The sequence below is a fragment of the Bos grunniens genome, chromosome 18 (genome assembly GCF_055505025.1).
Source record: "Bos grunniens cultivar Pamir isolate PY7600 chromosome 18, Bosgru_T2T1.0, whole genome shotgun sequence".
Taxonomy (NCBI): Eukaryota; Metazoa; Chordata; class Mammalia; order Artiodactyla; family Bovidae; genus Bos; species Bos grunniens.
Genome location: NC_141182.1, coordinates 40,745,001 through 40,762,595, shown reverse-complemented (window position 1 = coordinate 40,762,595; position 17,595 = coordinate 40,745,001). Strand labels below are relative to the sequence as shown.

The 17,595-nt window shown below is 34.8% G+C and overlaps 1 protein-coding gene across 4 annotated transcripts in view; it reads right to left on the bottom strand.

Moving 5' to 3' along the window:
* Positions 1 to 7,029: 7,029 nt before the first annotated feature.
* Positions 7,030 to 17,595, bottom strand: part of URI1 (URI1 prefoldin like chaperone) — a 63,145-nt gene continuing 52,579 nt past the window's right edge. For all 4 annotated transcript variants that reach the window (XM_086351703.1, XM_086351701.1, XM_086351704.1 and 1 more), the window contains 5 exons: positions 17,165 to 17,339; positions 15,300 to 15,633; positions 13,156 to 13,298; positions 12,115 to 12,361; positions 7,030 to 8,790 (listed from right to left, as the gene is read on the bottom strand). In XM_086351703.1, coding sequence (XP_086207829.1) covers positions 8,608 to 8,790; positions 12,115 to 12,361; positions 13,156 to 13,298; positions 15,300 to 15,633; positions 17,165 to 17,339 — 1,082 coding nt within the window. In that variant the 3' untranslated portion in view covers positions 7,030 to 8,607. The remainder of the gene's footprint in view (positions 8,791 to 12,114; positions 12,362 to 13,155; positions 13,299 to 15,299; positions 15,634 to 17,164; positions 17,340 to 17,595) is intronic.

The following is a 17,595-nucleotide window of genomic DNA, read 5'->3' as shown; positions in this document are numbered from 1 at the left end:
TCCAAAGAAGATACACAGATGACCAATACCACACAAAAAGATGTCCAACATCACTAGAGAAATGCAAATCAAAACTACAATGAGATATCACTTCACACTGGTCACAAAGATTATCATCAACAAATCCACAAACAACAAATGCTGGAGAAGGTGTGGAGAGAAGGGAACCCTCCTGCACTGTTGGTAGGAATATAAACTGGTACAGCCACTATGGAGAACAGTATGGAGGTTCCTTAAAAGACTAGAGCTACCATACAACACTGCAATCCCACGCCTGGGCATATATGCAGAGAAAAACATGGCCCAAAAAGATACACACACACCAATGTTCACTGCAGCACTGTTTACAATAGCCAAGACATGGAAGCAACCTAAATGTCCACTGATATAGAGGAATGGATAAGGATGTGGTGCCTATATAAAATGGAATATTACTCAGCCATTAAAAAGAATGGAACAAAGCCATTTACAGAAACATGGATAGACCTATTGAGTGTCATACTGAGTGAAGTCAGACAGAGAAGAAATATCATATGACATCTCTTATGCATGGAATCTAAAAACAAGATACAAATAAGCTTACAAAAGAGACTCACAGACTTAGAAAACAAATCTATGGTTGCTGGGGGAGAAGGGATAATTAGGGACTTTGCAATTCTGCTCAATATTATGTGCCAGAATGGATCAGAGTACGGTTTGGGGGAGAATGGATACATATACATGTATGGCTGAATTTCTTTGCTGTTCACCTGAAATTATCACAACCTTGTTAACTATCAGTTCAGTTCAATTCAGCTGCTCAGTCGTGTCCGACTCTTCGAGACCCCATGAATCACAGCACGCCAGGCCTCCCTGTCCATCACCAACTCCTGGAGTTCACTGAAACTCACGTCCATCGAGTCGTTGATGCCACCCAGCCATCTCATCCTCTGTCATCCCCTTCTCCTGCCCCCAATCCCTCCCAGCATCAGGGTCTTTTCCAGTGAGTCAACTCTTTGCATGAGGTGGCCAAAGTATTGGAGTTTCAGCTTCAGCATCAGTCCTTCCAATGAACACCCAGGACTGATCTCCTTTAGGATGGACTGGTTGGATCTCCTTGCTGTCCAAGGGACTCTCCAAGAGTCTTCCCCAACACCACGGTTCAAAAGCATCAATTCTTCGGCACTCAGCTTTCTTCACAGTCCAACTCTCGCATCCATACATGACCACTGGAAAAACCATAGGCTTGACTAGACGGACCTTTGTTGGCAAAGTAATGTCTCTGCTTTTTAATATACCCCAATACAAAATGTTTCTGGTGTTAAAAAAATAATAAAAAGTAATAATTCATTGGTTTAAAAAAAAGCACAGTCTTTTCAACAAATGGTTCTGCAGCAACTGGTATCTAACTGAATTTAGACTTCTGTTCACATCACACACAAAAATTAACTCAAAGTGGATCATAGCCTTAATTCTAAAACTATAAAACTTCCAGAAAAAAAACAAAGGAGGAAAATTCTTGTGATTTTGGCTTAGGCAAAGAAATCTTAGATGCTAAAAAGTACAATCCTTGAAGAAAAAACTTATCCAAAATAACTGGACTTCACCAAAACCAGACTTTTGTGCTTTAAGAGATACCATTAAAAAAAAAAAATCAGAAATATCGAAGACTTAAGAGAAAATATAATACTTCACAGCCACTAGAATGACTATAATGGGGGAAATAATGAAAAAAGATACTAACATTACCAAGGATGTGGATAAACTAGAAACTTCCTACATTGCTGGTGAGAATGTAAAATTCTACAGCCACTTTGGAAAACTGTAATCTCTCAAAGTTAAGCTTAAATTCACCATCTGATCCTGCAAGTCCACTCCAAGGTTATCTACTCCAAAAAGAAAAAATATTTTTTTAAAGAAACAAAAATATATGTCCACGGAAAAACGTGCATATGAATGTTCATAGTAACATTATTCACAATAACCAGAGAACTGAATAACTGAAGTATTCATCAACTATGAATGAACAAATAATTGCCATATATCCATACAACAGAACACTATACAGCAATGAAAAGGAACAAAATGCTGAAGTATAATACAACATGGACATAGCTGAAAAATCTTAGGCTAATTGAAAGACAGATGCTGAAGACTACATACTGTATAATTCTATTTAAATTAACTATCCAGAAAAGGTAAATCTGTAAAGAGGAAGCAAATTAGTGATTACCTGAGGCTTGGGGATATGAATGGGAACTAACTATAATTGAGAAAAAAAGGGATATTTTTAGCATGATGGAAATGTTCTTTGATGAATTAGTGGCACAATTTGAAATCTACTAGAACCCATCAAATTGTATATTTAAAAAAAGAATGTTATGCAGGCACATGAAAAGATGCTCAACATCACTAATCATCAGGGAAATGCAAGTCAAAACCACAATGAGGTATCGTATCACACCTGTCAAAATGGCTAGCATCAAAAACAACACAAATAACAATGTGAGTGAGGATGTGGGGGAAAAAAAGAGAATCCTCCTACACTGTTGCTGGGAATGTAAATTAGTATAGTCACTGTTGAGAACAGTATAGGAGGTTCTCAAAAAACTAAAAATCGGACTACCATATGACCCAGCAATTCCATTCCTAGGAATATATCTGAAAACAACAGTAATTTGAAAAGATACATGCACCCTAATGTTCATAGAAGCATTAAGGACAACTGCCAAGATAAGGAAGCAACTTAAGTGTTCATCAACAGGTGAATGGGTAAAGAAGAGGTGTGTGTGTATATATACACATACATACAATGAGATACTACTCATCCATAAAAAAAGAATGAAATTTTGCCATTTGCAACATGGAAGGACTTCGAGAGTATTATGCTAAGTGAAATAAGTCATACAGAGAAAGACAAGTATTGTAATGGTATCACTTATATGCAGAATCATAAAACTACAGCAAACTAGTGAATATAACAAAAAAGAAGCACACTCACAAATAGAACAAATTAGTCATTACTAGTGGGAGAGGACAATACAGGGGTAGGGGATTAAGAGGTATAAACTGTTATGTATAAAATAAAGCAAGTATATACTGTACAACCAGGGAATACAATCAATGCTTTATAATAACTACAAGAGTAGCATAACCTTTAAAAATTGTGAATCACTATATTGTACACCTGTGAAAGTCACTCAGTCATGTCCGACTCTTTGTGACCCCATGGACTATACAGTCCACAGAACTCTTTTCTCCAGGGGATGTTCCCAAACCCAGGTCTCCCACATTGCTGATGGATTCTTTACCACCAAGCCACCAGGGAAGCTACATCAGCTATACTTTAAAAAAAGTAAAAGAAAAAAGGGATGTTATGGCATACAAATTATTCCTCAATAAAACTGCTGAAAAAAGTGGAACCAAAGTACCACAAACACTAAAGTGGTCACCACACTGTCTGGAAAATGCACATTTTTATAGAAAAGTGTCAAAAATTAAAATATAGCCAAGTATATAACTTCCAAGTCAATGGAGAGAACAGAAAAACGGAAACTTTTTCTGAAGAGTATTAAAGGGAGTTGTAGAGTTGGGGCATAGAAGGCAATAAACAAGCAGGGTAAAAAGAATGCTCAAAACTGCACAGTAAGTCACTGTTCACATATATAATAATGTCTGCTGTTGTCCAGTTGCTAAGTTAGGTCCAATTCCTTGCAACCCTGCAGACAGTAGCACACCAGGCTCCCCTGTCCTTCACTAACTCCGGAGCTTGCTCAAATTCATGTCCATTGAGTCAGAGATGCTACCTAACCATGTCACACTCTGCTGCCCCATTCACATAAAAATGAATTTCTCAAAAACTTTCTTTATACATATGGCCAAATCACCGAAACTTCACCTCCATTCCAAAAAGTCAAAATGAGTATGTTTAAAGTTTAAGAAACAAAGTTTTCCAACTCATAGTTTTTAAAAGGTGGCCTCATGAATAAACAAGATTATACAGATATACGGGGCTTCCCTAGTGGCTCAGACGTTAAAGCGTCTGTCTACAATGCTGGAGACCAGGGTTTGATCCCTGGGTTGGGAAGATCCCCTGGAGAAGGAAATGGCAGCCCACTCCAGTATTCTTGCCTGGAAAATCCCATGGATCGTGGAACCTGGTAGGCTACCGTCCATGGGGTGGCAAAGAGTCGGACACCACTGAACAACTTCACTTTCACTTTATAGAGATATACAGGGCACACACTTCCTTACTAGCTATGCGCTCTTATTTAGAGGGCAAAAAATTTAAACTTTTTAAAAACGGGAAAACCTGATGATTCTGGAGCAAGGCTGCCTGAGTTTTACTTAATAGTTCTGTGGCTTAAAAATGTTGTTCAATCTCTCTGAGTCAGTTTCCTCATCTCTAAAATAGGGGAGGGGAGTGGGAGGAAAAAGACTGAAAAATAGTACCTACCTCACCCGGTTGCTGTGAGTTTTAAATGAAATGATGCATATAAAGTACACAGAAAATGCTTGATACAGAGTAAATGATCAAAATTACTTGATTCTTTACGATTCATTGGTTATTTAGGGGAACTGCAAAAACGTCCTCATATCCTAAACAATGTTCCTTTAAAATGAAATGTAAATAACTGATAAAGCACTGTAAATGTAAAAATTTGACAATATTGACCAATGGATTAAACATAAAACCGTAAATATTTATTGTAGTTAAGGAATTCATTTAACAGGCATTTAACTGAAAGCCTATATACCACGCACCAAAAGGATACACAGAAACTAGCATCCTTGATTAGCTGTTTCTTATGAAGGAGAAAAATAAATATAATGAGGTGTCTGTATTTTATAAACTTGGGAATATTCCAAATTATAGAAAGGTCTTATAAATCATTTGCATGACCAATTCCCTTCCCACCCCAAAATAAAAATATAGCAAAATGAGCATAATCACTATAAACCCTTAAAGTCCCTTTAAGACATTAGAGTGTCCCAAAGTTAATATTAAAGAATTACCAATAAAATGTAGATATGCAAGCAAATCTGTTAAAACCAGGTCCTTGATAAGAGAACAACAAATACTTTGCCGTACATACTTTTATGTTTAAAAGAAATCATACCGTAAAGATAGACCATTAATCCTACTTCTAGAAATCTACCCAGGAAGATACTTTCAACAATACAAAAATATACATATACAACAAAGTTATTCATTGCAATTGCAAAATATCAGAAATCTAAATGCCTATAGACAGCAAAGTGGCTGAATAAACTGTTATATCTAGACACAAAAAAGTGTTACACCTCTGATAACAATTAAAAGGATGGGGCAGAAAGAGTAGACTGTTTATCTTCTCTGTATTTATCTTTTTATATAGCTGCGACTCTTAGAACCACATTAATGTTTCGTATACCCTTCATACACACCCCAAATAAACCATTAAACCCAACCACAATATGAGGAGACTCCAAACTGGAACACAAACACTAACAAATGAACCTAACTCCGTTATATGTGAAAGATCACAATAAAGGGAATGGGAAAGAAAAAGAACCTCAGAAAAGTTCTTGACTGATACTTAAAAAGAACTGAACATAAATAATGAAATATACTTAATAAATGTTTTTCTCCTGGGGATTAGGGTTAACAGTCTGAAACTACTTGTGTGTGTCAACAGTTGACCTTTGAACAACATGGGTGTGAACTGTGCCTGTTCACTTACACGCTGGTTTTTTTTTTTTTTTTTTTCCCTCTTCAGGAGATATGTACCACAGGACTATAGACAGCTGTATAGTTATATGCCAATTTTTGACTGCGGGGAGAGTCAGTGCCCCAAACCTCAGAGTTGTTTAAGGGTCAACTGTATTAGATATTTTTAAAATAAGTAAACACATTATATATAATAAAAGCTAGATTTCTCACTACTGAAGAAAGAAGTCATAAAAAAAAAAACTAAATGAACCTTGTGGTCTTATATTAAAATCAGGAAGTATCTGTATAAACTTACATTTTTTAATGTACATAAGCAAACAAACATATAGATATGTACATTAGTTAGTAACAAAACTTCCTACACCTGCTAAAAGAGCCTAGAAACAACAATATCTTAATGGTAATATAAACACCTACATGAGAAGATGTTGGTTTTTAAACACCATCGTCCAACAGAAGGATCAAGGGCCCTTTGGAGAAGTGGTTACTGTTCCAAGGTTGGGCACGAAAAATACAAGATATGCCTATAACATTTTGTGATGTCAGAAAGAGTGTTCAAAAACAGATGGAGACTTGCTGAAAGAATTCAGGAGTCAACTGAAAGGAGTTCCTAAACATCAAAGGTAGAAAATTTGAGCAAACAAAATAATGATAATTGGATTTTGACTCATAGAACAGAATATCCAAGTCCATACTGATATAAAGAAATGAATTAATAAATGGAACAGGGGTCAGGGAGGTGAATGACAGATTTTCATCACAAAAGAATTCCAAGAAATAAATGCTGAAAGAAAGGGCAAAACAGAAAACCACCATTAAGCAAATATCACAGTAAGAACGCTAAATGCAAAGTTGGTGAAATTCAAATAAGATCTGCAGATTAGTTAATAGTATTGTACTAAAGTGAATTTCTTGGTTTTAATAATTGTATTTTGGCCATACAAGATGAAATGACTTTAGGAGAAGCTAGATGAGGGGGTATTTGGGAAATCTACTATTTTTTGCCAGTTTTTCTGTAGATCTACAATTAGTTCAAAATTAAAAGTTAAAAAAAAAATTCAGTCTATTTTACAATGATTTAAAAGGGAACACTTAAGACCAATTTCATATTATCATATTGAATACTGAATTTAACATAAAAAACAAAGGTATATGGTTAAGTTACAACTTGAAATTCTGTTTTAAGACTGCAGCTATGAAATGGGGCAACACTACTTCATTCAGTCTTCAGCAGAAAATCTAACACTTCTTTGTTTCTACTACCATTTTGTCCCATGATGGAAAACATCTACTTGCAAGAAGAAATACAAACTACATAAACAACAACAGGCTCAAGATGAAGTTGAAGAACATGAAAAATTATTTAATGACAGTAATCTTGAAATTACATGTCTGTAAAGAACACCACAGTAATCCCACAATGAAGTCTGTTTCTGGAGAAAATCAGAGAAAGGCTCACCTGACAAGCAGTTGGAACTGTGGGCTCTTTTGTGTGCATGGGATTATACTTTTGGTTATTTTGTTTTTTGTGGGGGATGGGCTGAGAGAAAAAGTTTTCAACTAAATATATATAGTTGATCAAAATTTACTAAAGAAAAAAATCTACATTTTTAGGCAATCTTTTAAAATCAGCGCTCTGTTCTGAATTATCCATTAACTTGTGGGGATTCAGGCTCATCCCCTTATTACTAAGATACATATTCATAAAATTTTTACAGTTTGTGCTGCTCTAGTTACAAATAGCTTCTACTTTTCTAGGACATAATTTCACTTTGTTTAAGCAAGAATTCATTAAAGAAGCTATAAATAACCTTTAAATATTTAGCCATGAATAGAGGGTGGACTGGCATTGATGGCTATTTTAGTACTAATGCAGAATGCTTTTTAAAAGCTACATTTTAGCATGCATCAAGCTAATGATTAACACTTGTAAGTGTAATTTTCAATGTTCGAATAAATTTCTCTTTATTTTAAGGTGTTCTGCTAAAAGTAAATATGTTATTCAATTATTTACTAGTAGGAAAGTAGCCTTAAAGAATGAAAATGTTCAGAAGATTAAAACATAAAATTTCTTATTTACGAAAATTTACTTATGTACTTCTATCATCTAGACAACCTTTCCTTCTCTCCCAAAATAAACTGCTGCTTAACACTGCACACACTCGGGGAGAACCGCCTGAGGAGCCGTAAGCATTCACGGACCCACTGTATGGGGCACGCAGCATACATATGAAAGACATTTCCATACTGAATTCTGAGTCATAAAGTTCACAACATTTTAGAGACCAAGTTTCATAAAATTTTTACTTAAAAAAAAAATGTTTTACAAAACACCGTTCTTTCAATCAAAGAAACTTTCTGTTGGGTACATGGAGCTTTCTACCGTAGAGATTATAGAATAACAGTCAAACAGGGACAGATTTTTTAAATAGCCACCTAGCTGCAAAACCTACAAGAAGTAGATTTTTTTTTAAAGTGCCTTTAAAAAGGTAAAGCAAGTAATATAATTGTTGAATCTATTTGAAATTTTAAAAGTTTCTTTAAAATGATCCATATGGTGTGCACAATATCGCAGCTGGAACAAAACTGCCAGTATTTAGTTTCAAACACAAAAACAACACATATGAACAGCATTCTTTGAAAAATAATTCAAAATGCTGCCACCGTATGACATGACAAACCTAACAGTGAGTGCTGACGGTATTCAGAGAATTAACAAAACAAGCTGAATATTAAAGTATTTAAATATTTACTTTGATTTCTTTTTAATACCACTGATAAGAGTAAGAGAACTTGCTGCCAAATTTATTCAGGATGCCTTATTTCAAATTACATGTAACATACTTTGCTATACATTTTCTAAACAATTGCAAAACTACGTTTTAGGATGTAAACTCCCATTTCCTAGGCAGGCCCTAGTTTTTCTGCTGCAATCTAGCAGCTTTGAACTTTGAAACCCTCTTTGTAGTTCCTTCTGATACTTCTGACAGAACTTCTTTTCGTTCTGGAATGGTGGGTAGCACAGGATGAGCCATGGCTGGGTGTGGTGTTAAGGAGGGTGACAAAAACTCTTTTTCTATTACAGTTCCAGAAAAAGCCTAGAAGACAAAAAAATCAGATTATGATAACAAAACACAAATAAGATGCCCACAAAATCTTTATCCTGCATTGCAGTGCCAATCAGACATTTCTTTTCATAAGATTTTCTGATACACAAAACTACAACATCAAAATACAAATTGCTCATAGAAATCAAGTACCATTAAAAAGTATCTTAATTACACCACCAATACAAATAGATGTTTAATAGTACACATGTAAGAAAACAAAATGTAAAAACATGTGCATATGGGATTTTAAAAAAATGGGTAAATAAAAGGTCCTCAACTTTCATACATTCATTCCATTTACATCCAGACCATGCTGTGAAAAATAATGTATTAAAATTAAAAATTCTATTAGAGTGTCAAACATCAACTGATAAATGAGCTATCCTATGGTGGCCATCCTGCCTGCAAGCCTACAGCCCAGTTTCAGTAGCAGTGACATCTCTTAGGTGGTGTCCATTTATGCAATTATTTGATTATTTTATTGCATCTTGCCTCAATTTTATTTAAGGTCAGTGGAAACAGAAAATTAAAAGTGCTGGTGCTAGTGGAAATAATTATCTATCTCGAATTTTAATGCAATAAATTCAGTAACAGAAATCAAGGCACCACAAAAATTATTCTTTAATTTCAACCCCCTATTTGCTGGACATTTTTTCTTTTTGTCTACTGTAGTGTGTATATAATGTGTACAAAATGTATGTATAAATGTATATACTGTGTATAAAACGATGGAAATAAAACCAAAGATAGGTCTTTTCTGTATCTTTTTAAGGAGAGATCCATCAAAATCAAGTTGTTATGATTTTTTTTTAAAGATTTCTAGTATTTGGAATCTCCTTACTTTCATCTTCTAAAAACTCATTATGTACAAACTTAAATTTGACACGCATTTGACATGCAAACTGTCAAATATATTTTACTTTCCTTTGTCTACCAAGTGAACAAATCAGTTAAGACAATGTATCACTTGAGTAGTCTAAAAAGCCAATCTGCTCCAACTTGCCCCACCAAAGGAGAACCAAGAATGCCCTGACCCTCCCACACTTTACTGTGAGACCCTGCATGGAGTCCAGCTTTTTAAAGGGAATTCAAAGTCTACTTTTCTAAAAACTCTATTTTATCATGATGAGTACAGAGCCTTCTTATTATACAAAAAAAGCTCTTGAAAAAGAATATTTTAACATTTAAAGATAAGGAAAAATATCTTTCAAAGTACTTGCCATAATCATGAACTATTTATTTTGATGTTAAAAAATTCATAACAGCTAGATGCTAACTGTAACAGTTCAATACAAAATGCAAAGCTATTAAATAGGATGAAATGAAAATAAACTCTAGACTTGAGTTCTAACTATATCATGATACATTAACTCCTTACTAAAACCTAATTTTCAGATACTTAAAAACAGCAAAAGTCTATCACTTGTTTTTCTAACAGTATGGAAGACTATTAAATAAGATAGTCTCCAGGTCAAATGAGATAATTATTTCGGGAGTAGGGAAGGAGAATATTCTAATCATACAAACTGTACCTAAATACTAATGATCTCTCCATTGCCAATTACTATTTACTACAACTAGTACCACCTAGGGACATGAAGCACAAGCAACAGTTTTACGTATATTTGCTGCTGCTGCTAAGTCGCTTCAGTCGTGTCCGACTCTGTGCGACCCCATAGACGGCAGCCCGAAAGGCTCCCCCATCCCTGGGATTCTCCAGGCAGGAACACTGGAGCAGGTTGCCATTTCCTTCTCCGATGCGTGAAAGTGAAGTCGCTCAGTCGTGTCCGACTCTTAGAGACCCCATGGACTGCAGCCTACCAGGCTCTTCCATCCATGGGATTTTCCAGGCAAGAGTACTGGAGTTGGGGTGCCATTACCTTCTCCATACGTATGTTTACTCATATACAAAGATAAATATTTTAATATGTATTTGACATATACTCAAATGGGTACATAAGTTTGATAAGGGCCTGAGTTCCCCAGTCTTCCCAAATACTGTTTAAATTAAAATCTGAAATACCCACTAAACACAAGAATAAAAAATATCAAGTGTGGGTATAATGGAAACGATAACACTCTTATTTTGGTATCTCCCAGTATCACTCTTTTCCCCATACACAAAACTGTGTGTAACGTGGTAGGTAACACTGTTACATGTGCACTCATTTTTCTGAGGAGAGGATCTACAGCTCTCACTAGCCTGTAAAATGGTTCCATAACTTCCAAGAGTTAAAAATTTCACTGGCACAAGCCAAAATATAGAAGAACTATAGATAATTATCTGTCATACGTTACTTATTTTCTCCTTTAACTCTACCAAAGCATTTAAAAGAGAAAAGTATTATCTGCTGGGCCTCCCCAGTGCCTCAGTGGTAAAGAATCCACCTGCCATGCAAGAGACGCAGGTTCGTCCCCTGGGTCGGGAAGATCTGCTAGAGGAGGAAATGGCAACCCACTCCAGTTTTCTTGCCAGTAAAATCCCATGGACAGAGGAGCCTGGCGGGCTACAGTCTATGGGGTCGCAAAGAGTCAGACACCACTGAGGGACTGAGTGTGCACACAGCCATGCACATCATCTGCTACTTGAACTATTTTAATTTTATAACATTGGCTATAAGTCTGGTCTAGTGGAATTTATTTTTTAAAGGCTGCTAAATTATTTTCTAGCCATGAGACTTCTCTAGTGGTGCAGTGGACATGGGTTGGATCCCTGGTTGGAGAACTAAGATCCCACAAGCCACACAGCGTGGTCAAAAACAATTTTCTAACCAAAAATGAAATATATATCCTAATTAAGATACATTAATTATATATATATAATATATATGTATACATTAATTAATATATACAAAATATATATCCTAATTAAGATACATGGACTGTAGCCCACCAGGCTCCTCTGCCCATGAGATTCTCCAGGCAAGAACACTGGAGCTGCTAAGGACTTTTATAAATTATTAATTACCAAAAAAAGTACAAGCCTACGATTAATTAGGCTCTATGACTTCGGAGACTAAATACATGTATGAACCAAAGAAACTACAAAATAAACAATGTCATTACCCTGTCAATTAATGTCATTAAATAACTATTCAAAATAAAATAATTTAAAGACAATAAGATTAATGATTCATAAACCATACCTGGAAGATACAGCAGCTACAATTTTTTAAGTCTTTTCAACTCCCAAAATAACTATGTAAAATGGGGAAAACTTGAAATTGCATATCCCTTTGAAACGGAGCTACCAATACCTTTTTAACTCTCAAAGATACTATATGAAATAATGAATTAAAGACATACACAAACCTCAGGTGTTACTGATAAAGGCAAAAGTTTCTTTTGATGATTTTCTTGTTCCTCTTCCAAAATGCTCTCACTAGCATCACTACAAGTGGCCTCTTCACAGCTAATGCTTCTCAACACTCCCCGTCTATCATCAAAATCAGCAGCACTGCTCTCACTGGTATCACTGCAAACACTGTTCTCTCTACTTCGAGACTTCAGGATTGACTTACGAGGGACGTATTCTCCATTCACGACATCAACAAAGACTCTATAATATAAAAATTATATATGTTCTTTAGTTAACATAAAACAGGATAAATTTATAATGATTTTTTAAAAAGTCTTTTCTAGAAATCAATTTAAAACATTTTATTCAAACATATCCAAAATTTTCACCATCACAATAATTTTGTGGCCTCAAGTGACATCTTTATATTATCAATATTTTTAAAAGTATAATTTTTTGACCCAATAAAATACAGCAGTCTATTTATAAGTATGTTCTGGGTGACAACAGCTTGATTGTTTTGTCCAAAACGTACATATATTTTCGAAGTCATTTAGCAATTTTCACTATTTCACAAATAAGGGTCATGAAAATAGTAGATATTTTCAAATGACAGCTTTCTCAGCAAACATTACAACAAAAAATTGAAAGAGCATACATAGACTCTGTGAAAAGGTAGACCACACGGCTAACCAAGCACTGCCAAAGTGGCGGCAGCACAGCGCTGCCCCAGCACACCAGAAACACAAACTGTCATCTCTAAAGTTAACATACAACAATTTTTTACCAGATTGGGAATGTTTTAAAAGCACTAGTAAAGAGGGGGAAATGCAAAAAAAAAACGAGCAATGTTCTACTTGCTTTGAACTGGGAAGCTGTGTTGGGGCTCAGCAGCGCTTGTGACAGCCTTTAAAACACAAAGCTAATTCTATCAAAATACTTCACTTTCCAGTCAGAGACTTCTGTGTTATGAGCAACCTTTTCCTGTAAATACTCAGTTGCAAAAAGAGAGAAAGGAAGAGCAGACTGCTCTGCTGTCTATGAATACCACTCACCTGTAAATATCAGCAGGAGTCCTGATCATAGGCAGCTCTTGGGGAGAATGACCACTGCCAGAACTGTTCTTTCGCTTACGCTTGGCTTCTTCTTTTTTTTCACTGAATTTTAAGGTGGTATTTTTTCCAGTATTTATACGGACCTAAAAATTTCACAGCAAAAAAATCACTATCATTTTGACAAATTAAGGCCAAAACTAAAACAAATAAACTCTACAATTAAAGAAGTAATAGTAATAGAGGCAGTTTACATATTTTGACACTGAAATAATGTGCATTATCAGTTAAGACCTAAAAGTCCTTACTTTATCATACTTCTATGCGTTACTTCTTGAATCCGGGGTCCCCAACCCCTGGGCCACGGACTGGTATCAGTCTGTGGCCTGCTAGGAAATGGGCTGCACAGTAGGAGATAAGCAGCAGGCGAGCAAGCGAAGCTTCATCTGTATTTATAGCTGCTCCCCACCGCTCACATTACTTCCTGAGCTCAGCTTCCTGTCATATCAGCCGCAGCATAATAAACGTAATGCACTTAAATCATCCCCAAATCATTCCCTCCCATCCTGCCCCATCCATGGAAAAACTGTCTTCCCTGAAACCAGTCCCTGGTGCCAAAAAAGGTTGGGGACTAGTTTTAAATGACCAATTCTAGTCATCAGCAACTATTATTATACAAAAAGCAAAATACATACAAACTAAATGCTAGATTATTACAAGCTTTCACATCACCCATTACTTTGATATAAGTTTTTGGCTTAAATTATGCATTTCAAAACAAAGAGCACAATTAACTAAAATAAATATTCAGTAAGAATATAAAATTTAAGTCATAAAAACAATATGAGATAATGCTTAACTATTTAAAATTTTTAAATACCTCTAATTTTTTAAAATTTAAGGATCAAAAAAATAAAATCAGAGCTATTCAGGATTAACACATTATTCTTCTATCCCTACTCGGCATTTATAGCATCTTTCCATATTAATGACTGTTCTTCCCCACAACATTCCTGCAAATATTATTTATTCTTCCTGCTTTATCTAAATGAAAACCAACTTAAAGCTTGAAAAGAAAATCACAAAACAAAATTTTTTTTCTGGTAATAGGTCAATTTTTTCCAAAGAATTCATAAGATGCTCTTTTAGTCTGAAGTACAAGAATATATATTTTAAAAAACCATGTAATTATTTCACTTCACATTAGAGTAGCGAACACTTAAAAGGACCTAAGAAATAGTAAATATGTTTTAAATATGTTTCATTAAATAATAATCACAGGCACTTAAGACTGATAACCACAGACCGGTAACTTTGATAAAGGCAATCCCTACAAGGGTACCTTATAGCTAAAAAGAAGAAAAAGAAAAAAGCAAAGCACTAAATTAAGACAAAAGAGTCCCTGTTTTATTACTAACTCACTCTATAGTCTTCTATGCCTTAAGTTTCCTTGAGAAAGACAAATTGGAAAGATGAAATTCCCGGTGGCTCCTTAAAGCAGTATTATGAGGCCAAGAGAGCAAGGGAATGAGTTTAAGGTCCTTCCTTCACTAAGATCCAACGTGCTTTGATCTGGGATTTAAAAACTGGGGATTCTACAATAAGTAAAGAGGGAACAAAAAGTCTTTTGATACTAAGAAAAGCTGTATTAGAAGCTCTCGCTCTAGTAACCCCAGCTCTAAAACACCAAAACTCTATAAAGTCCTGAATACCCAGAGATGCTTATATTTACTTTGTGAGAAATGGAACTAATTTTTATTTCCTGATAAATTTTTCCTTTTTGCTCATCATGCTCCTATTCATTATATGCTCACACAGAAATAACCTGATACAATTAAAAATTTAACTAATGCCAGTTACTTTCATCATAAATGTACACAAATACTCATCTGATCTCCTTCCCGACCACCAAATTTCAAATTGTACTGTGGCTTCAAGAGAACACACCAATACCAGCTAACTATCTAAACTTTTTCTTTTTCTTTTTCAGATAAAACTGGTCATAACAAGAGGCAAAAGATGGTTTTCTTATTTGGCACTATCAACAATATTAATCCCTGTTAATGCTGTTCTTTTAAAGAGAATTGTAGATGATCATCAATATTCAAATCATATGAAAAAATTAGTAAAGTTAAAAGTATACAAACCCTCTTAGGTTCGACAGTGTGAGAAAAATATATTGTTGGTATAGAATTATCTTCAACCCCTAAGGTATCATGGTCATTTTCACTATCACCACCATCATCATTATTATCATCATCATCTTCATTACTGTGGTAAGAACTTGAACCATTCACTGAATAGTTCAATGGACTATTCACTTGACCATTGAAGAGTTCTGAATTTGTAAGACTGTTATAACAATTGCTGAGGGCGAGAGAGTCTGTTATTTGATGCATCATATTCACATTTATGTTCTGATCTTCCTTTTCCTCTTCAGAGGACACATCTTCTCCATTTGCAATCACAGTATCAGGCTTACTATTAATAGTAAAGAAAAAGAAAACAAGGTCAAACAAACACATTAGAATATTTTTCAGTTAATTTCAATAGGTAAAAAATAAGGTTTTGCATAGAATATTTTTAAACTAGATTTCTAGGTTAATAAAAATGTTTTTAAATGAATGAAAAAATGGTTTCTATGCTAATTCTATACTGTAGCTATTCAAACATAAGTAGAATATGTTCTTATCTTTGCAAGGAAGATATTGGCCATATAAAATAAAATATAATAAAAATAGTACAGTCATAAATTAGCACAAAATTCACAGAGATTATCATCTCTATTTGAAGACCAGAAATTACAGCCACAGAATTGTAACATATTCTAATTTTCTATTTTCATAATCAAAATATTTTATAAGCATGTATTGTTATAATTTTTAAAATAAGACTTCTACATATGTATATGATTTATACACATATATACACATTTCCCATGCTTCATTCTACCAAGAATTTGAGGACCTTATAAAAATAACAAAACCAAAAAAATAAAAATAAAAATAACAAAACCAGAAATGCAACAGAATGGAAACAACATCATGCTGAAGTTGAAGAATCGCAATGAAGAAAATCACAAGATTCAAAACAGATTTACAAAAATGAAACAGTATCAGTTAATTAAAAAGACCTAAGTATAGGTGAAATAGTAGTGAAAAAAATATTCTGTGTCTTATTTTTCACAGTAACTCTGCATATCATTTAAGTAAAATAATATAGCAACTTCTATAGGAACACCTTTCACTGAGCACTCTGACAATTCTGAGCGCTAATATGTATTTCAAACGGCAACTGGGTCAAGGTTTTCATACTTATAACTACTTGACCAGATTACAAATTTTGTTGTTGTTTAGTTGCTAAGTCATGTCAGACTCTTTTGCAACTTCATGGACCATAGCCCACCAGGTTCCTCTGTCCCTGGGATTCTCCAAGCAAGAATACTGGAGCGAGTTGCCACTTCCTTCTCTAGGGGATCTTCTCAACCCAGGGATCAAACCCACATCTCCTGCTTTGCAGGCAGATTCTTTACCACTGAGCCACTAGGGAAGCCCAGATTACAAACTACTTGCTCAATAAGCAAAAAAGTTTGCAAAGGAAAGCAAGGATAAACACGTTATAGCCACAAACTTAAACTGAATGCATATTTTTCTTTTTAACACGTCGTTTAAACATACTACATTATCTTGACTACAGTAAAAAAATAACTCATTGAAAATGTAATATATAAAGTATCCATAATTACAAATATCTGGTATATCTTAATTTATTACACAAAATATGGCTGAAATCTTAAAATAAGAAACAGGTATATTAAGTATTTCTGTTACACACATATGTATGGGGCATGTGCATGAACACACTGATCTAAAGGAAAATATTCTAGAGAATTAATATTTGCCTTAGAGTGGTAGGGTTACTGATATTTTAGGATAAAGTGCTTTTCTGTATTTTATTCAAGGGGCACATATTTTATAAGGAAATGTGTGTAAGGAAATTTTTCATTAGGTACCTATCAATATCAATTTCACCCAGCAATTCTTCTTGTCTCTCTAGTTCTTCAAGTCGATCCCATAGTTCCTTATCAGCAAGCAGATCCTTGGATTTTAGATCATTTGCAAATTCTGCTTCAAAAATATCTGAAGTTTTTGGTTTGGAGTGAGGTTTATGAGCAATTCGGTGTTTTGCTGTTAAAAAAAAAAAGGACATGGCCATTAACAGCCAATTTTTAAAAGGCACAAACCTAAACATAATGGACTTTCTTCTGAGGTGAGGAGGATGTTGAGAAAGAGCAAGACATGATTTTTAAGCCAAACAGTGGAGTTCCAAGGATGTATGACTCTTAGAATCCTGTTTAGTTCAAGGACCGAGCAGTGCCAGCATCCCTGGAGAACACTTCACAAGTGCAGACTCTCAGGGCCTCCCCAGACCTGCTGAATCAGA